Source organism: Nerophis lumbriciformis, linkage group LG32, assembly GCF_033978685.3.
Source record: "Nerophis lumbriciformis linkage group LG32, RoL_Nlum_v2.1, whole genome shotgun sequence".
Taxonomy (NCBI): Eukaryota; Metazoa; Chordata; class Actinopteri; order Syngnathiformes; family Syngnathidae; genus Nerophis; species Nerophis lumbriciformis.
In genome coordinates this window covers 28,608,726-28,630,450 of record NC_084579.2, presented here as the reverse complement: position 1 = coordinate 28,630,450, position 21,725 = coordinate 28,608,726, and the positions used below count along the sequence as shown (strand labels likewise).

General features: G+C 39.6%; 1 protein-coding gene across 8 annotated transcripts in view; it reads right to left on the bottom strand.

The window, feature by feature from the left end:
- Positions 1-3,528: 3,528 nt before the first annotated feature.
- st8sia5 (ST8 alpha-N-acetyl-neuraminide alpha-2,8-sialyltransferase 5) overlaps positions 3,529-21,725 on the bottom strand; it is a 32,352-nt gene continuing 14,155 nt past the window's right edge. For all 8 annotated transcript variants that reach the window (XM_061927235.2, XM_061927237.2, XM_061927239.1 and 5 more), the window contains 4 exons: positions 12,115-12,259; positions 11,911-12,023; positions 6,688-6,780; positions 3,529-6,597 (listed from right to left, as the gene is read on the bottom strand). In XM_061927235.2, the coding sequence (XP_061783219.1) occupies positions 6,135-6,597; positions 6,688-6,780; positions 11,911-12,023; positions 12,115-12,259 (814 nt within the window). In that variant the 3' untranslated portion in view covers positions 3,529-6,134. The remainder of the gene's footprint in view (positions 6,598-6,687; positions 6,781-11,910; positions 12,024-12,114; positions 12,260-21,725) is intronic.

Here is a 21,725-nt window from a genome sequence, read left to right as displayed (position 1 = left end):
CTTCAATTCCCTCGGATTTTCTCTCCTAAGGCCTTCTGTGGGTTTTCCAAATGAGCAGGGCAGCTCATTTGAAGGAAGGTTCTGGTATGGCCTTCAGGTCAGCCTGTACTGATGCAGCTCAAACAGCTGGAGCGGTTTTCAGAATGGACGTACAACCAACGCACTGCACTCATGAAAAATTGGCCAACTCAGCACGTGACCGTCGGGAGAAAGCCGTGTGAAAAAGGAGCCTTGCTCAGAGAACTTATCCTCACCCTCCATTATTCATGGTGTCAGGATCGCTTTACGGGACAGGGGTGTCTCGCTTTTACCTGCACTTGCCCATCGCCCTTAACATAAACTCGCCGTTTACCCCAATGAGCTTCCTTAATGGTCATAAATGTCACTCCATGCACTGCAAGTCCAAGGAACTGATTCAGTGTTGAGCAACAGTGCCATTTTAAGATTGAGTGTGGAGCATATCATTTAACTTTTGCTTAAATCCAATGCTAAGTGACTAATTTTTACAGCAAAACTTTACAGCATTGATATCAATAAAATTCCTGGGTTATTACCCCAAAACGTATACAATTTCCCCGAATATTCTTTACTTACTGAATTAGATGTATACAAACTATCCATTAACGTCATAGAAAATTGGTAACGTAGTACATAGTTCTACTGCCAAGGCTTGAATCAGCTTCCAACTCTTTTTCGGGCGTGCACAAGCGAGGGTAACCATGATGTACTTCAATGTAACATTGTTAAGCATGTTCCATCCATCCATCCATTTTCTACTGCTTGTCCCTTTTGGGGTCGCGGGGGGTGCTGGAGCCTATCTCAGCTGCATTCGGGCGGAAGGCGGTGTACACTTAAGCATGTTCCAAATGAACTAAGTCATTACTATTACCTTACATTTATAATGACAACACTGATTAAGTCAGTGTTGCAGAAACTTTCTGCACTCAACTTATTGGGCTTATTGCTGCCATCTGACACCTCTCATGTGGTTATCTACTCCAGGTGCATGGTGTGGTTAATAGATATCAAAATGTCATCAAACATGGACAACGTATTGCATGATTTTGAATATCATATGATGAGTTCAGTCCTCTAAATTTCTTATTTTAGACTCTTGCAAGAAAGTCAACTTTTTAATGCACTCTTAAATGTATATGTCCACCTGGTACCCAGCGTCCTCTGCATTGGACATTTGTTTTTGGTCTGGTCAGTTACACACAAATTGTCCCTGCAGAGGACGCTGGGTTCCCAGAAGGATATACATGTTGTAATCCTTAAATACTAGTATCAATAGCAATCATACTTGCCAACCCTCCCGGATTTTCCGGGAGACTCCCGAAATTCAGCGCCTCTCCCGAAAACCTCCCGGGACAAATTTTCTCCCGAAAATCTCCCGAAATTCTGGCGGACCTGAGTGACGTGTCGACAGCCTGTTTTCACGTCCGCTTTCCCACAATATAAACAGTGTGACCGCCTAATCACGTTATAACTGTAGAATGATCGAGAGCGAGTTCTTGGTTTCTTATGTGGGTTTATTGTTAGGCAGTTTCATTAGCGTCCTCCCAGCACGGCAACAACACACAACTACAGCAGTCATGTTTTCATCTACCGTAAAGCAGTTTGTCTGCCGTAAACAGCAATGTTGTGACACTCTTAAACAGGACAATACTGCCATCTACTGTACATGCATATGTGACATTAACATCTACGGCTTTTAGAGAGTGCAGTGCACAACTGCGCACACAACAAGGAGACGAAGCAGAATGCATCATCAGAGAGGGTGTTCAGCATGGTTAGAAAAATAGTGACAGAGAATAGAACAAGGATGGACAATTCAACCCTTAACTCAACAATGAGTAGATGAGTGTTATGTGTGTGTATATGTGTAAATAAATGAACACTGAAATTCAAGTATTTCTCTCTCTCTATATATATATATATATATATAAATATATATATATATATATATATATATATATATATATATATATATATATATATATATATATATATATATATATATATATATATGTATGTGTGGGAAAAAATCACAAGACTACTTCATCTCTAGTGGTCTTGTGATTTTTTCCCACACATACATATATTGCGCTCTACCACGGTATCGAGCACTATTTTTTGGATAATCTTATTAAGACATATATATATATATATATATATATATATATATATATATATATAAAGCTAGAATTCACTGAAAGTCAAGTATTTCTTATATATATATATATATATTTATATATATATATATATATATATATTTATATATATATATATATATATATATATATATATATATATATATATATATATATATATATATATGAAATACTTGACTTGGTGAATTCCACCTGTAACTATACTCCTTCCCTCTGAACCACGCCCCCCCGCAAGTATGATAGCAATAGTATAGTATCCAAACAGTATATTTTAGTATACGTTTGTAGTAGTATAAATATATTCTTTTTTTTTTTTTTTTTATGTCCTGTCCAGCTTCTCAGGCAAATCATATAGTTGATGTAGATGCCCATGTCGGCTGTTCAGATTTACTTTACAAAAGAGAAGTGTAGGATACTTCTCTTGTTGCCGTATAAATATATTCTTAGAGAAAAATGTAATTTAAAACATTTGTACGCACATACAACACTTAAGAACTTCAGTATATCAGTATGTGGAATTAAATTATGCAATGGATTAAGCAAAGAAATCAAACAATGTCCTAATATAATCCACTTTAAGAAACTCTTCAAACTTAAAAAGTTTACAAAGTACAAAGAAGAAGAACCATGATAAACTAAATTTATTTTATCCATCCATTCATTTTCTAGATAAACTTTCTTATCTCACCATATGAAATATAGCTTACTTCACTAAATATTATTTTATTTATTTTTATTGTTATTACTTATGGAGTATATTGTGAATAAATTGAGAACAGGAAGTGAACAAAAGTTTTAGCAACTGCTATGTAAAGGAAAAGGGGTAGGATTAAATAAGCTCTGCTTCTTCCTACTCCTTTTCGAACATGTTGAATAGAGAAACTGATGTATCATGTTGTATGCATGCATGTTTTGAAATAAACACAAACTCAACTCAACTCAACTCAACTCAACTTATAGTTACAATTAAGTATGCATTTGTTATTTTAGCTCCTCTATTAATTTATCACTTCTGTTCTCCTTGACATAACATTAAAAAAACAATTTCCTTGTTTCATATGTTTTCTATGTGTGATGCGTGGTGATGGTAACCATTTATTTATGTATAAAAACAATATCACATTGAAGTACACGTCTAAAAAGGAGTACGAAGAAGCACAGCTTATTGAGTCCCACCACTTATTTCTATTTTGGCAGTCACTGATCTGTTCACTTCCTCTGCTTAACATGTACCATGCCACCAAGTATTACTTATTTGTATACCTAAAATTTTAAGAGTATTATTAATTTTAAAATGTTATTGTAATCTTACAAGCATAAGTGACATAATAATAATGATGATAATAATAAGAAGAAGAATCCAAACAGGTTTATTTACAAACACATTATTATACAGAGCAGTTGAAAGTTAATAAGCACTGATATATTACCTTTATTGACAGACTGGTCCCATTGTTTTTTCTTCTAACAATTCCTGACAACAGTTAAGTGGCGGAGTCAACATTTGGTGGTGTTCAGCTATATTAATTTCAATGCAAAGTATACATTATTATAGACATCAGTCAGGATTAACACTCTTCTGTGTGTCTGTTTAGAGCCACAACCACTAGGGGAGGCCACACGATCACAAAGGCTCTTACCATTCATGTAGTAGTCCATTCAAATGCACACTATTCATATTTTCCCAATAACATATTTGTATCGAATTTGATAAGCAATTATTCAAACCAAACCCTTGTAATATTAAAGACCAAAATGGGGCCACAAACAAAATCTTTGGTGCCATAAAAAGCCTGGAGTCCATCAGTCCATGACAAAGCAAATGTCTGATAAATTACAATTTAATTGTCCAAAAGAAACAGTTAGTAGCATTTGAGAGTGCAACCTGAATGTTCATGGTCGAGCAAAGGTGAATTAACACTGCGGCAGTGATGGTGTTCAATAGCACCTTGCAAAGTGGCAGCCACCGTCATCATTAGATACCTGGGGTCCTCAATAGGTCCATCAAACATCATCCAAAACCATACAGTTTTAGGGCAAAAACTGGTCATTAAAAGGTATTTCATAGTTCTGGACAAAATGATGTCTCCAGGTAAAATTCCCCCCAAAATAGTGAATTTGGGTTTTTGCCTGCATCAGCCTGCTCTAATCACATACAGAAGAATGGAGGCAATTTCATATTGCATAGCACGTTGTTTTGGTCGCATCTTCATCCCGAATCACGTTATTTTCGTGCAAAATTTGAAGGAATGATCAAATATGTCTGCCAGGTGCATTGTTGCAGGTTTTAGAAACACAACTAAAGAAGGGGTCATCCTGCATACATTCCCAAATAATGGGAATATGAGGAACGTATGGACCTAACCTGTCAAATTGACTCGCATAATATGGGACGGACCAAGTGAGAAGAGTGTAATTGATTTGCAGTGACCATTTTAATGATTCTGACTTTGAAAACATGTATAAGATGCAAGCCAAATGTGAAAATCAGGAGCACCTTAGGGGGGAGAAAGACTGAGTCATAACCTGCAAAAAACAGAGAAAGACGTGCAGACCCGGCGCTTAAAAGAGAGAGAAAGTAAAGGTAAGGCGCTAGTATTCTATTTTGTATCCTCTTCTACTGATGTTTTCCTAAAGATGCTTCGGGAAATGTCGAAAGAGCGTGAGGAATCACAGGCTATTGGTGCCGAAAATTGTTAGTCTTTTACATATCTTTTTAAGTCATCCTGTTCAGTTTTTAAGAAATAATGAACCATAGCAACAAAAAGATGCCTTAATCCATATTGTCCATGCGGGGAAATGGGCTCCAGTTCTGCAGATGTTGCTCACCAGTAGGGGGAGGCATATTGAGTCTGGCTTTTGAAGTACGGATGACCCAAAAAACTAATTGATATTATGGGAAATGAGTGCTAGATTCACTTTCAAGAGCACAAAATTCATAAAAAGAACTTGTTAGTGAAATTTTGCTAATTTGCACGCCAAAGGAGACTCATTGAGAGTGACTGGATAGCTCAATGGATACTGACATTTGGGTTCTGAACCATGTGGGTTTAAATATCTATATCATATTTATATCAACACTGGGCCTTACAGTGACTGCTGAGAAAATTATGGCCCATGGACAAATGTAATTGAGGACCCCTGATATATATTAAATGGATTACCAGTTGTAACCATTGACTACATTTCTTTTGAACAATCTTGTTAAGAAAAAACTGATTTTTGTGAGTGCAAACTTAATTCAGTGATCACTGGAGCAGGCACACGTAAAGCTAAGAGTACATCGTGCAGAGCGACATGTGATTATGGAGTTTTATGAGAAGTAGAAGTTGTGAGTGGATTCTTAAAGCGACTCCAAGACTAAACGTATGTTTAGTTTTCCATTATTGATGAGTATTGCATATCAGATCGAGGGAGTGGATATCATAAGGCAGCATGGCGAAGGACATGACACGCCAAACAAAAACATAAAGAAATGATTAAGGAATCCCATTGTTGCCTTTTTTCACGTGCCTAGAAACACCAGAGAGGGAATTTCCAAACAGGAACAAGGCCACTGGAAATAGGCCAATTTATACGTTTAAAATGTTCAAATAGATTACAAAAGTAGACAATTGCTTGCGGATTCTTATGCGCTTTTTGAAATATCACCTTAACAAGTTTCAGGCTTCGACATTGAAAGCTGCCACGCCTGCAGAGTGGCGGATATCCACAGTTTCACCACGTAGAGCGAGTAGAAAAAGAACTAATTTGTACAGCAGAGCCACTAGAAAACGCTACGAACACATCACCATTAGGAAGACCACGTTGTCGCACATTAAAAACAAGCCTGCTGTGGTCAGAGAGCCGACAAGAAGGGTCTGAATCGGTTAAAATGAAGAACGTCACATCGAGAAATGTCAGGTAAAGCGAGTGGTCGAGTTATGCGAAAACCTGCTACAAAAAATGACAAGTGAGCGATCACGTGCAAGGCCCAGTGTGCACGTGCACGATACCGCGGGCGTGCATGTGAATGAAGTTGAAGATTTCATGCGGCATGGCGTGGAAGCCCGGGCGCGGCTTGACGTTGTCGTAGTAATGGTGAGTGATGAAGATGCCCAACGGGTTCATGGGGAAGGCCCAGAAGCCGTAGAGGTGCACTTCCTCGCACATCTCCAGGGCGGCGGTGACCAGCATGAGGCCGCTGCTGAGCCGCTTGGCCCGCACGCCCTGCACCGCCCAGAAGCGCTGCACGTTGAGCAGGTACTGCGGGTGGAAGAAGAATGCGCCTCTCTGCGAGTCAAAGTCGTCCAGCATGTACTTGACCCGGAACGACATGTCCGTGTTGCGCAGGTTGTAGAACGCGGGAAGGACCACCGAGGAGTTCTCGTAGTTCTGCAGCACGTCGAAAAAGGGCCGTCGCCATTTCTCCAGCTTCTGAAATCTGAGTTGTTGCACAAGGTGAAAGAGACAAAACCGCTGAGGATAAAACGTCACAGCATATGAAAGTGGATTTCAGGAAGCTTTACGGTACCTCTCTGTGATAATGCTGGGATTTACTGTCACCAGATCAGTTTTAGTGCCGACATCAGCTGAGTATTTTTCGCTGATGGGCGGTATGTTGCATCTATGACATAAAAACAAAAAGATCCACCTAAAATTTGACACTTTTCTGGCCACAAACATGATATGCAAGTGATTAGGACTGGGTACCTTTCACAATTTGAACCAGTTACCAATTCCTGGTAACTGGAAACCGATACCGTTAGCCTACCCGACGGTACCCATTTTCAGTACTTTTTGAGTGTGTTAATAAATGTCAATTGTTTAATAAAACATGTATTTTTCTTTTATTTACCATTTAACACTGTTGCCATATTTTGTTTTCTTACACCTCTGAGTCTCATTTGCATATTACATAGTAAACTTTGCATGCAATCGCAATGTAGTGTAGTCGTATGTTGCACCAAGTCTTTATACCAGGGGTCCCCAAACTACGGCCGGCGTCCAAAATCCGGCCCGCGGGAAGACCCAAGTTAGAAAAAATAAAAACAATTTAAAAAAAAAAATATATATATATATATATATATATATATATATTTTATTTTTTGTTTTTTGTTTATTATTATTTTTCCAAATATGTCCTTTCTAATCCATTTTCTACCGCTTGTTACTCTCGGTGTCTGCTAGCTGCTCAGGCAAATCATATTGTCTAAAAATGCATTTTCCCATCGATAACGTGACATCATCGCGCTCGTAATATATATACATATATATATATATATATAGTCGAGGTTTAAGTGGTTTATCCGTTATACAGCGCTGAATACCAGGGTAGAGCGGAATATACGTTAGGTCAGGAAAAAACGCAGAGGCTTTTTCATCCCTACAAGCCTGTTTTGCAGGTTTCACTGCTCTCCATTATTGCTCTTTTATTTAGGGAAAATCCCTTGAAGAGCAGTGAAACCTGCGAAACAGGCTTGTAGGGATGAAATAGCCTCTGCGTTTTTTCCTGACTTAACGCATATATATATATATATATATATATATATATATATATATATATATATATATATATATATATATATATATATATATCCATCCATTTTCTACTGCTTGTCCCTTTCGGGGTCGCGGGGGGTGCTGGAGCCTATCTCAGCTGCATTTGGGCGGAAGGCGGAGTACACCTTGGACAAGTCGCCAGCTCATCGCAGGGCCAACACAGATAGACAAACAACATTCACACTCACATTCACACACTAGGGCCAATTTTAGAGTTGCCAATCAACCTATCCCCAGGTGCATGTTTTTGGCGGTGGGAGGAAGCCGAAGTACCCGGGAGGGAACCCACACAGTCACGGGGAGAACATGCAAACTCCACACAGAAAGATCCCGAGCTTAGGATCGAACCCAGGACCTTCGTATATATATATATATATATATTGTCGGAGGCAGATATTTACATATATCCGAATTTAAGTTGTACTTCTTTCATTTATTAGTCATATTTGAAAACAGCTCGTCTTTTCCATTTATTCTCTTGATGCTCTGTCAGCAAGCATACTATGTGTGATAACCTTGAGTTCTTTGGAATGTATTATGGCTAGGGAGACGTTGTGCTTTTGTTATGGCTAGGGAGGGGGAAGAAAAGAGAGGTTTTTGGCGTTGGGAAGGGAGACCATTTTGTGGAGGCGCAAGAGAATGTTCTATGGTTAGACTGGTCTCAATCAAAAATGTATATTGGCAAAGCTTTGAGAATATACAAGAAAATACCTATTCTGTCTCTGGTGGTTTTTCAACTCAGCTTTAAGTGTCGGAAAGAACTTGGGAGCGAATTGTGACTTGAATTCCCTGGGAGGAACAACTGGTCCAAAACGCAACAATATATATATATATATATATATATATATATATATATATATATATATATATATATATATATATACATACACGTACAGCCCGGCCCCCGGCCAAATTTTTTTAACCCAATGCGGCCCCCTAGTCAAAAAGTTTGGGGACCCCTGCTTTATACTTTACATATTTTATCTATTACACACTTGCTTTTTGATTAAAACGTGCCTCGTAGTTTTAGTTTTCTTTACCAAATTTGGAGGCGTTGAAATGCTATGTGTATTGCAAAGCCAAATCAGCATCAAGCTAGCGCAATTTGTAAAAATGGAATCTTACTTTTTGTTTGAGCACTTTTTTACCAGGCATACTTTGTTGCCATTGAAAATTGCAACATTACCCAGAGGCAGTTTGGCTGAGATTTCATTGTTGTTGAGTTTGTAATAAGCAGGATTACACACAAAAAATATTCCTAGGATATTTAGTGGATATGTGGAACATGTGCATATCCTCCTGAGAACCAGCGTCCTCTACAGGATGTTTTGCATAACAAGGCTATTGTTTTCCCCAAAATGTGTAATTCCAAAAAATTATTACACCAATAACAAATGTCCACTGCAGAGAAAGACCCCGATCTCTCGAAACGAACCCAGAACCTTCTTGCTGTGAGGCACAAGCGCTATTCACTGCGACATGGTGCAGCCCTCTAAATGGACTTGTGAACAAGTTATATAATCAATATGAGAGAATCCTTTGTGTTGCAGATGACAGACTTTTTGCATTGAAGAAAGGTCTTTGGAGGAGTGCCTTTTTAGCAGAGATGTGTAGTACTATTAGCGCGCTACATTTACTCTGTTGCATCTACTCAAGTAACTTTATGAATAAATCGCACTTGTCCGAGTAGTTTTAATGCAACATCATTTTTACTTGAATATTTTTATTACGAAAACAACGCTACTTTGACTTTGGCACATTGAGTATAATTATGATATCTACATTTCTTTATATCATCATCATCCATCCATCAATCCATTCCCTACCGCTTTATATATTTTATATATATATTCAAAATGTATTGATTGCTGCTCACAGACACACTCATTCGACTCATTTTCATCAATCAAATGGAGGCGGGATGTCACATGTTCGCACTTGTACTACACACTGTAATAAGTGACATGACGTCAGACAAAGCAGCGCAACTCTTGTTTACTTTGCATAACATTCATATAATGTGCTGTCATCTGTGTCAGTAGAAATTTCATCCTAAAATAATTTCACTTCCAGCAAGAGAAAACATAACGCGGTAACATATACCATTTTTTTTTTATCTGTTAGCAAACATTATGCTAACATTAACCCTGTAATAATGTCACATATTTTGTAGTCTATGGTGTAGAAAGGCCTCTCTCTTTCTAACAAACACTCCGGCACACACATATACACACACACACGGTTATAGTTTAAGTACCATTAAAAAATAGCTGCTAAATACAAGTTACTCACCAGTATTTTCCCGACTATAAGCCACTACTTTTTCCCCTAGCTTGAACCCTGCGATTTATGCAAAGGTACGGCTAATCTATGGACGTTCTTTCACATAAAGTTAAATTGTGGAATGGATTAAGCAAAAAAAAATCTAACAACTTGAATGATCCACTAATGCTCAAATTCAAAGTGTTTACACAGTACAAGGAAGAACAATCCTGATAAACATCTCAAACCTTATTTTAAAAAGGGGAAACTCTTATTCATCTCATGAAGGATGAATAAAGACTTACAGGCACTGTTTGGAAACGATTGAGGTATGTAAATAATCATTTGCAAAACCCCTCTCCGCAAATTTGTCATTTCACAACATGCCGGTATATAACAGTGGCTTATAGACCAATGCGACTAAAATATTAAAACGTTGTTTTTTTTCAAAAATTTAGTTGGTGTGGCATTTTATCCAGGAAAAACGGTAGTTTTTTCAATGAATTCTACTTCCTTACTCTTGTAAATTCTTTGGATGACTACTTTTTACTTTTACTCAAGTCACCAGTGGGAGCTCCACAAACCACGTTAAACCCAGATTCCGATCCAACAAAGGTCTTAACTCCTTCTCCTTCTATGCCACATCATTATGAAATGCACTCCAAACAGGTGTAAAAGAAAGTGCATTTCTACCCTCCTTCAAAACCGCACTAAAAGAACACCTCCACTCAACTACAACCCTAGACTAACACCCTCCCCCCACCACATCCCACCTCCCCGGATTGTAAATAATCAAATGTAAATAATCAAATGTATATACTTGTTCTTATGCTTTCCGAGCTCACTATGTTCACTGCTCGCTGTACATACCCTACCAAGTCAGACTTGCACTGTTTCAATGTCCATTTCTCAGATGATATAATTGTTGATGACTGAAGTGCTGATATCAACCAAACCTAACCCCCTAACCTCCACATCCCACCCCCCTCAAATCAAATACTCTGATGATTAACTTGTGTGATGACTGTATTATGCTGATAGTATATATTTGTACCATGAATTGATTAATGTGAACCCCGACTTAAACAAGTTGAAAAACTGTGTTACCATTTAGTGGTCCATTGTACGGTATATGTACTGTACTGTGCAACCTACTAATAAAAGTTTCAATCCATCAATCAGTTAAGTAATGGTACTCATACTTGGGTACAATTTGTGGCTACTCTACTCACCTCTGCTTTTTAATATAATGAAGTATGTATTACTACTATTATGTTGGATCCACTATGGACTGGACTCTCACAATATTATGTCAGACCCACTCGACATCCATTGCATTCGGTCTCCCCTAGAGGGGGGGGTTACCCACATATGCGGTCCTCTCCAAGGTTTCTCATAGTCATTCACATCAACGTCCCACTGGGATGAGTTTTTCCTTGCCCTTATGTGGGCTCTGTACCGAGGATGTCGTTGTGGCTTGTGCAGCCCTTTGAGACACTTGTGATTTAGGGCTATATAAATAAACATTGATTGATTGATTGATTGATATTACCTATAGCAAACTATCTTCCCTATATTGCATCTGTAGTTTTTTTTTTATTTCCATAAGAAGTTTGCATATTCCATGATAGAACAGCTTGGATCAAACAACTTGAGCTGCAGAAGGAGCTAAAAATAGCTGAAAATGAGAGCTGACAAATTGGCTGACAGCAGAAGCCGGCAAAACGCCAATCGTCAGCCAGAATTGAAAAGCCTGTCATTGTTTCCAGGACTGAAAACTTTTAATTGGTTATCTTTACAAACTAAGTGCTTTACATAGAAAGATAGTGCTGTTGGGATGAGCAGATACGGTAATGTTTTTTTTTAATTTGTATTATGAAGAATAACTATCATTGAAAAATATCTCATTACTAAAGGAATATTTTCTTGGTACCTGAACACAAAATCGGCTGAATCGATTTCCTTTCCGCAGTTAGTGTTCTTAATGATGCCGCCATTTCCGATCACAGCACATTTCTTGTACTGGGATTTGGAATATGGCATATCCTGGAGGGAAGAAATACACATTGTTTATAGAATAGTTGAGAATGTTCAGTCTGCATCCATTAATTGTCACGGCAGCCTGTAGCTCACTTACATCTGGGAACATCTTAAAGACCTCAGTGGTGATTGGAAGGATGCCACTGGTGTCCACCTCGTACCGCAGTTTGGTCCCTGCAGGAGTGTTCTTCTTGGTGGTGAACAGGAAGGAAGGAGCGTTACAGCAGCGAGATAGAGACATCCTGGGCCAAAGAAAAAAAGACTCCATTTAGTTGTCTATAGGTCATGCCCAAACTTATGATGCCGGCTATGCTATTATCCTAACGGTAACATGTGATTTCAGTAGTGATAACAGATATTATTTTAGATCATCTGTGTTAGAGGACAGGACGATCACTCCTGAAGATATACAACAAGGGGCTGATTTAAAAAGTTTTGCGTGTAATAAACACGTGCAAACTTGATATTGCACCTAAACCAGATCTACTAAGCTTGTGCAGAGGATTTTGTCTCTTAACTGAGCAAAGTAGGGAGCACAATCTATTTAGTGTGTCTGTCGTCATGTATATGCAGAACATATGCAGATTATTAGAATGGCCGCAATACTGAGAGAAGAAAATGCAAATACAATCGATCAATGTCATTTATAAACACTAAAACTGTTCCTAAAATTATACTGAACTAAAAACTGTTCCGCTGTTGTGCATCTATATTTAGCAAGTTTGAAATGTACATGCAAACTGACACAGTTACACACAAATAGCTGTGAAAAAGGTGGCGATTGCGTTGCAAAGATTGACGATGGACAGAAAATCCTCTATCGTACATGTTTGTTAACATATTTGGATTTTCAGAAATAGAAATTAATAAACATATTGTCTTGTAAATGTATGCAGCCTATTATGCAGAACCAACTTTTCTTACCTATTGGTACCTGTTTTTGCGTATTTGGGATCTGCATAAGTCCCTTATATGTGAAATCAAACCATGGAAAAATGGGTCGACATTCATAAAATAATCTAGCCTTCCTTTAAACGAGCCGTTTGGAATTTGTCCGATTTGTGACGTTTTTCCAATTGATGACATCAGCGTATATCTCCATATATGGTGCAGATTTAGCCGAAGAGCTTTGAGCGAGTCCGCCATTATAGTTTGACGCTATAAGCTCCTATAAGACCTACTCAGTGGCAGAGGTGGGTAGTAACGCGCTACATTTACTCCGTTACATCTACTTGAGTAACTTTTGGGATGAATTGTACTTCTAAGAGTAGTTTTAATGCAACTTACTTTTACTTTTACTTGAGTATATTTATAGAGAAGAAACGCTACTTTTACTCCGCTACTTTTATCTACATTCAGCTCGCTACTCGCTACTAATTTTTATCGATCTGTTAATGCACGCTTTGTTTGTTTTGGTCTGTCAGACAGACCTTCAAAGTGCCTGCGTTACTGGTGACGTTTCACTCCGTTCCACCAATAAAATGCAGTCACTAGTGACGTTTGACTCCGTTCCACCAATCAGATGCAGTCACTGGTGACGTTGGACCAATCAAACAGAGCCAGGCGGTCACATGACCTGACTTAAACAAGTTGAAAAACTTATTGGGGTGTTACCATTTAGTGGTCAATTGTACGGAATATGTACTGTACTGTGTACTAATACAAGTTTCAATCAATCAATCAAAAGTGTGAAGGAAAAAAGACACTTTTATTTCAAACGTACATCCCGTCACAAGCCTAAAGACTGACTGCACAGTTCCTGTCTTCACAATAAAAGTGCCGCTCCATCGCGCCTGCGCTTTCAAAATAAGAGTCTCCGAAAGCCAGCGCAAACAAGCTAGCAAGCTACGGAATTTGCCGCCAATGTATTTCTTGTAAAGTGTGTGAAAAATATGGAAGCTGGACAAATAAGATACCAAAAACCAACCACTTTCATGTGGTATTAGACAGAAAGGAGGAACTTTTTTTCTCCTGCATTTGAAAACGTGGACGTTAAGCACTGCTGTCTGATTACAATCAATGCAAGTCATCAGAATCAGGTAATACACCAACTTATATTCTTGTCAACATGAAAGAAAGGAATCTATAGGTGTTAAACATGCATGTATATTCATTAAAACACCTTTAACATGTAAACAAAAACGGCAAAATAAATAAATATAAATGATATACTGTATATATCAATGTATGTGTATATATGTGTATATATATATGTGTATATATATATATATATATATATATATATATATATATATATATATATATATATATATATATATATATATATATATGTATGTGTGGGGAAAAATCACAAGACTATTTCATCTCTACAGGCCTGTTTCATGAGGGGGGGTACCCTCAATCATCAGGAGATTTTAATGGGAGCATTCGCATACCATGGTTTATATAGGGCACAGAGTGGGTGGGTACAGGCTGGCCTAGGGGCATGGTGATTGGCTCATGTGTTACCTAGGAGGTGTTTCCGTCTATGGCGGCATGTTGTTACAATTTCGCTGCGCTTGTTGAGGGATGACAGGTCTGGACGGTAAATAATAAACAGTTTCTCTTTCAAGCATAGGTTGCATCTTTTATTACCACTATTGTAAGGTGTGCTGGATGCAAGAATTTGCCATGTTATTGAATATTCAACATTATTGTCTTTGAGGTCCCAAATGTGTTTGCTGAGTTCTGTGGTATTTCGCAGGTTTTTGTTCCTGAAAGAAGCCTTGTGATTGTTCCATCTGGTTTTGAATTCTCCCTCGGTTAATCCTACATATGTGTCGGATGTGTTAATGTCCTTGCGTATTACCTTAGATATTAAGGACATTAACACATCCGACACATATGTAGGATGCCTCACTTGCCATCATGGAAAGAAAAAAAATGTAAAAAGAAAAAAAAAACATTAAATTGTTATATGTATCCAGTGATTATACTGTAAAGTTATTTTCCATTTAACTTCACCAGTTTTAGATAATTTTTATTCAAAATCGCTGAATTTTCACATTTGCCGTTCAAATACTGAGAAGAGACTGTTGAGCCTCACCATGGATTGCGCAATGACTCGGCTAACTGCTGGCCTGCTGTGCAGTGAGACCGTATTGCTATATGAATTATATTATACATTTCCATAGTTTAGTTAGCTGAGGTATATAATGTACAGTGTATTTTGTCAACAACTGTATGTGTGTAACGTATTTCTTGTGCTGAGCAATCATAAAACGTCTGCGAAGACGCACTGGCTGAGGCTCGCAGTAATCCCGCCTCATGGTGGTAGAGGGCGCTAGTGATCCCAGGGATCATTTTTGCGACTACTCGGCTGCAGAATAAGTGACAACAAGCAGCAACAGTTAGCGGTCATTTATTTTTTCCTCTCGCCTGGACTTTTAACATGGAGGATTACATATGTAAAATAAAACAGTTTTCTAAACTGGACTTTCAATCGAAGCAGGAGGTAATAATTAAAGGAAGATCTCCATCGAGACAGAGATACTTTTAAAACTGAAGAAAGATAAGGAAGACTTCTACAAACAAGTTATCGATGCTTTTATTCAGAAGGAGCGGTGCATGGACTTCATTTATAAGTAAAGGTAAGACCATAATAACGTTTTTTTTATTAAATGGGCTTTTTTGTGTACAGTTTGTATGTGTTGAGTTAAAGTTAAGTTAAAGTACCAATGATTGTCACACACACTATGTGTGGTGAAATTTGTCCTCTGCATTTGACCCATCCCCTTGATCACCCCCTGGGAGGTGAGGGGAGCAGTGGGCAGCAGCGGCGCCGCGCCCGGGAATCATTTTTGGTGATTTAACCCCCAATTCTAACCCTTGATGCTGAGTGCCAAGCAGGGAAGAATGCTGGTATGAGCTTTTAAACATAACCCGTTAACTGCTGCCAATCAAATGGTGAATAAGATACTCTTTAGGGTTCATATGTTTGTAAATATGACTGTGATGAAGTCAGTGCCTCACCAGCCATGAACCTCACCGCATGTCACTGGTGTGTGACAATCATTGGTACTTTAACTTTAACTTTAACTTATTTTTCTCTATCCTCTTGTTGTGGGGCAGACTGGATCGTACGTTTGTACATGCACATGCATCTTCCGCTGTTGCCATTTTTAATACAAAGTAGCGTGTAGTTCGAATTTACATCTGTCAGTAGACTCCGTATGGAAGTGCTCAAAACTACAACATGGCTGACGATGCAGTCGAAGTGGCAGCACATTAATATGACTGCCCGCAAAACGGCGCATTCCAAAGGAACAGTCAGAAAGCAGCTTGAAGATTGTCTGTAAAACAAAATCTATGCAACTTTTTGACCAAATAGCCACCGTTACATTATGTAGACCACAAAGAAGTGTTTAAAATGTAGAGAAAAAAAACTATCAAAATATGACTCATGTAAGTGATTTGATTTGTTTATGTGTCTTCTGCCAGTTTTTTGCCGTTAGTTTTTTCATATAGGGTATATAACTATAAATCATTATGTAGATATATACCTGTGGAAGTTGCGTCCTCGCAGTCCCACTGTCAGACACGGCACAGGAGCCAAGCGTGCAGGTTTTAACAAGGTTTTAATATACACAGGTTTTTATCACAATCTTTCTCCCGCAGAACGTGACTTTTCAGTCACGTCCGTATCCTCTTCCCTCCTGCTTACTGTTAAAGACAACAGATGATTAGATTAACACGTACCACCTCTGAAATCTAATCACCTGCCAGCTGTGTCTCGCCGTCAGCACTGCCACGCCCCTGTCTGATGGTGCTCTGTCCTCAGCACCATGGACAGAGGCGGTGAACTTTGCTCCTGCAGGCAGCGCGGGCCACATCTCCCTCCACAATACCCTATATCAGGGGTGTCCATTACGTCGATCGTGAGCTACCGGTTGATCGTGGAGGGTGTGTCAGTCGATCCCCAGCCAGGCATTAAAAAAATAGACCTAAAAATGAGTGATCATCAATCTTCACTAAGACGTCACTTTAGTCACTTGATTGACATTCACGGCATCAGATCTTCTGAGATAACGCTGGTTGATCGAAGGGAAGGCGAGAAACACTTTTTATTTCAACAGACTCTCGCATCGTACCTGCCGTCAAAACTCTAAAGACCGACTGCACAATTCCTGTCTTCACAATAAAAGCGCTGCTTCATCCTGCCTGCGCTAACAAAATAAGAGTCTCAAAAAACTGGCGTGCACAAGCTAGCAAGCTACGGAGTTTGCCGCCAATGTATTTCTTGTAAAGTTTATAAAAACGAGTATGGAAGCTAGACAAATAAGATGCCAAAAACCAACTACTCTCATGTGGTATTGGACAATGGACAGAAAGGAGCACTTTTTTTCTCATCCATTTGAAAATGTGGACGTTATCAGCACTACTGTCTGATTCCAATCAATGCAAGTCATCAGAATCAGGTAATACACCAACTTATATTCTTGTCTTCATGAAAGAAAGGAATCTATATGTGTTAAACATGCTTGTATTATTATTAAACACCTTTCACTTGTTAACAAAAACGTCTATATATGAATGAGGTAGATCCCCTCGACTTGGTCAATTGAAAAGTAGCTCGCCTGCAGAAAAAGTTTGGGCACCCATGCCCTATATGAAAAAACTAACAGCAATCTATAAATCATTATATAGATCAGGGGTGTCAAACTCATTTTAGATCGGGGGCCACATGGAGAAAAATCTACTCTTAAGTGGGCCGGACTGGTAAAATCACGGCACGATAACTTAAAAATAAAGACAACTTCAGATTATTTTCTTTGTTTAAAAATAGAACAAGCACATTCTGAAAATGTACAAATTATAATGTTGTTGTTGTTTTTTACACTTACATGTTGTAGTATTCTATCTATATTTGTCGTTATTTATATTTTCTGAATAAATGATGTGATAACGTTCATCAGTCAACTCATTTTTGTTAACTTTCAATCTATCAAGATAAAACAATGTATATCAAAATCAAATTACAGTATGTTATTTATGTAGTTTGATCATCTTCCTCAACTGATGTACTAACGTGGTTTATTTTGTACATATGTAGCATCATCTACAAAGATATAAAGAATTGCTATTGCGACATCCAGTGGACACATTTAGAACAGCTGTTTCTTTCATTCAAAAATTTCAGGTTAATTTTTATACTTAGCAAACTCATCCCGCGGGCTGGATAAAACATGTACGCGGGTCTGATCCGGGCCTCGGGGCGTATGTTTGACACTCCTAGATATATACCCTTTAGGAAAAAACTAACGGCAAAAAAACATTTTTTTCTGGATCATTCCAGACGAACCAACATAAAACCACCAGAGTTCACCTTTGGCTTCCTAAAAATAGGTTATTTTGTTTAGATAGCACTTCCACAATATATCACCCAGAAAAGGTCTTGTGTGCTGCATGTTCCCCAACATAACAAAACAGTACAAGTTGGACCCGTGGAGTGTATGATGTCATGAATGTTGAGGGAAGTTAATGTCTCCTTGGCCACCGCTAGTAGTACACCCAAAATCCTCATTTAATTAAGGCGGTCTGCACCACTTTGCACTTGTTATCACTTCCTTCACTGGCTCCCTGTGCGTTACCGAATCAATTTTAAACTCCTTCTATTTGTTTTTAAATGTCTAAATAACCTCGCTCCAACATATCTCTCCGACCTCCTTCAGCCTTACTGCCCCACCCGATCCCTAAGATCAGCCGCTGCTACTGACAGTCCCTGACACAAGGCTGAAGCTTAGAGGTGACAGAGCTTTCGCCACTGCTGCTCCCAAGCAGCACCTCTGAGTGTTAGACAGGCCTCCTCTCTTCCTTTTTTTAAATCTCTCTTAAAAACATACTTTTATTCCATGGCTTTTAACACTGAGCGATATCCATCCTACTATAGCGCCCCATAATACACCTGCTGTGAACCTGTTTTTATGCTTTTATATTCTTTTTTTTTTTTTTTATCGTGCTCTGTTTGTGTTGTGTTATGTTTGCAGGGTTCTCGTATTATCTTTTAACCTGCCCATTGTACAGCACTTTGGCTACCCCTGTGGTAAATTTTAAATGTGCTTTATAAATAACGTTGATTTGATTTGATTTGACTTGTGCATGCAGTCTTTTTAGATCACCCGTAACACATTTTATAGTTTGCTGTTCAGTGTGTGGTATTTGGATCTTAGAAGAGCAGGCCCTAAGTATGTCCCTTCCATTAAAAAAATGTGCCTCCTGAACTGAAAAAGAAAACCAAGACTGTTTTTTGTTGTTGTTGTTTTTTTTACAATGATTTGAAGTGCGTGAGACATAGACAATAGACAGAACCAATGTTGTATTCGCAGTGAGGAACAAACTCAGCAAGCTCAGCCAGCACTAAAACCACTGATGTGTTAATTGCAGACAACAATATGGCAAGACTAGCATGCATGAGTTTCAAGCCAACAACTGAGCAGCGCAACCAACCTTTTAAAGCGCATGCAGAGGTAGATAGAGTTGCTGGATGCTGACCAATCTTATAAAACTTCAAATGCAGCACTTATTTGCTTTTGCAGACCACGCTGCAGACAACTCTAGAAGCCTTGGCAGGTTAATTGAATAGGAGCTTTAAATGGAGCTTTTACTAAGTACCTAAATAAGGGTTTTTTTTGTCATTGTTGCCATCATTTTGGTTCTGTTACTCCATATGGAAACTTTTTTTCATCCATCCATCCATCCATCTTCTTCCGCTTATCCGAGGTCGGGTCGCGGGGGCAGCAGCCTAAGCAGGGAAGCCCAGACTTCCCTCTCCCCAGCCACTTCGTCCAGCTCCTCCCGGTGGATCCCGAGGCGTTCCCAGGCCAGCCGGGAGACATAGTCTTCCCAACGTGTCCTGGGTCTTCCCCGTGGCCTCCTACCGGTCGGACGTGCCCGAAACACCTCCCGAGGGAGGCGTTCGGGTGGCATCCTGACCAGATGCCCGAACCACCTCATCTGGCTCCTCTCGATATGGAGGAGCAGCGGCTTTACTTTGAGCTCCCCCCGGATGACAGAGCTTCTCACCCTATCTCTAAGGGAGAGCCCCGCCACCCGGCGGAGGAAACTCATTTCGGCCGCTTGTACCCGTGATCTTGTCCTTTCGGTCATAACCCAAAGCTCATGACCATAGGTGAGGATGGGAACGTAGATCGACCGGTAAATCGAGAGCTTTGCCTTCTGGCTCAGCTCCTTCTTCACCACAACGGATCGATACAGCGTCCGCATTACTGAAGATGCCGCACCGATCCGCCTGTCGATCTCACGATCCACTCTTCCCTCACTCGTGAACAAGACTCCGAGGTACTTGAACTCCTCCACTTGGGGCAAGATCTCCTCCCCAACCCGGAGATGGCACTCCACCCTTTTCCGGGCGAGAACCATGGACTCGGATTTGGAGGTGCTGATTCTCATCCCAGTCGCTTCACACTCGGCTGCGAACCGATCCAGTGAGAGCTGAAGATCTTGGCCAGATGAAGCCATCAGGACCACATCATCTGCAAAAAGCAGAGACCTAATCCTGCAGCCACCAAACCAGATACCCTCAACGCCCTGACTGCGCCTAGAAATTCTGTCCATAAAGGTTATGAACAGAATCGGTGACAAAGGGCAGCCCTGGCGGAGTCCAACCCTCACTGGAAACGTGTCCGACTTACTGCCGGCAATGCGGACCAAGCTCTGACACCGATTATACAGGGAGCGAACCGCCACAATAAGACAGTCCGTTACCCCATACTCTCTGAGCACTCCCCACAGGACTTCCCGGGGTACACGGTCGAATGCCTTCTCCAAGTCCACAAAGCACATGTAGACTGGTTGGGCAAACTCCCATGCACCCTCAAGGACCCTGCCGAGAGTATAGAGCTGGTCCACAGTTCCACGACCAGGACGAAAACCACACTGTTCCTCCTGAATCCGAGGTTCGACTATCCGGCGTAGCCTCCTCTCCAGTACACCTGAATAGACCTTACCGGGAAGGCTGAGGAGTGTGATCCCACGATAGTTGGAACACACCCTCCGGTTCCCCTTCTTAAAGAGAGGAACCATCACCCCGGTCTGCCAATCCAGAGGTACCGCCCCCGATGTCCACGCGATGTTGCAGAGTCTTGTCAACCAAGACAGCCCCACAACATCCAGAGCCTTAAGGAACTCCGGGCGGATCTCATCCACCCCCGGGGCCTTTTTTTTCAAAACATTTTTTTTTTCATGTTAAATTTTACAATTCCAATTTAAAATGTCTTTGTAGATCAATCAGATGCCGGAAATGTTTTTAAACCTTGTACCAGTAAGGCCAACAATGTCACCATTGAGTCACATTAAAACCACAAGCTAATCACGTATTTTCTCATTTCAGAATTTCATCTTGTGGAAAAAGAGTGTGCGCATGCATGTACTTGTGTGTGTGTGTCCAAAGAGCATGACAGTGGAGTGAGTGTAAGTAAACACTGCAAAAATGTAACGGTATATCAAAATCAATTGTATTACTACTTGTATTCCTAATCTAATGGAGATGTATGATATTTATAAAGACTGTCAAATATAATAAGTTAACTCATGTGATAAACCACAAAAAAATATCACATTAATCATGTATAGTTGCAGATTAATCATGCCGTTTATTTTGAGCGCACATGTTCCTTTACCTTAATTGAGGACGGTGACCTGAAATGTTGTTATACGGTCAATGATCAGGTCAATGCATACTTCAATGCG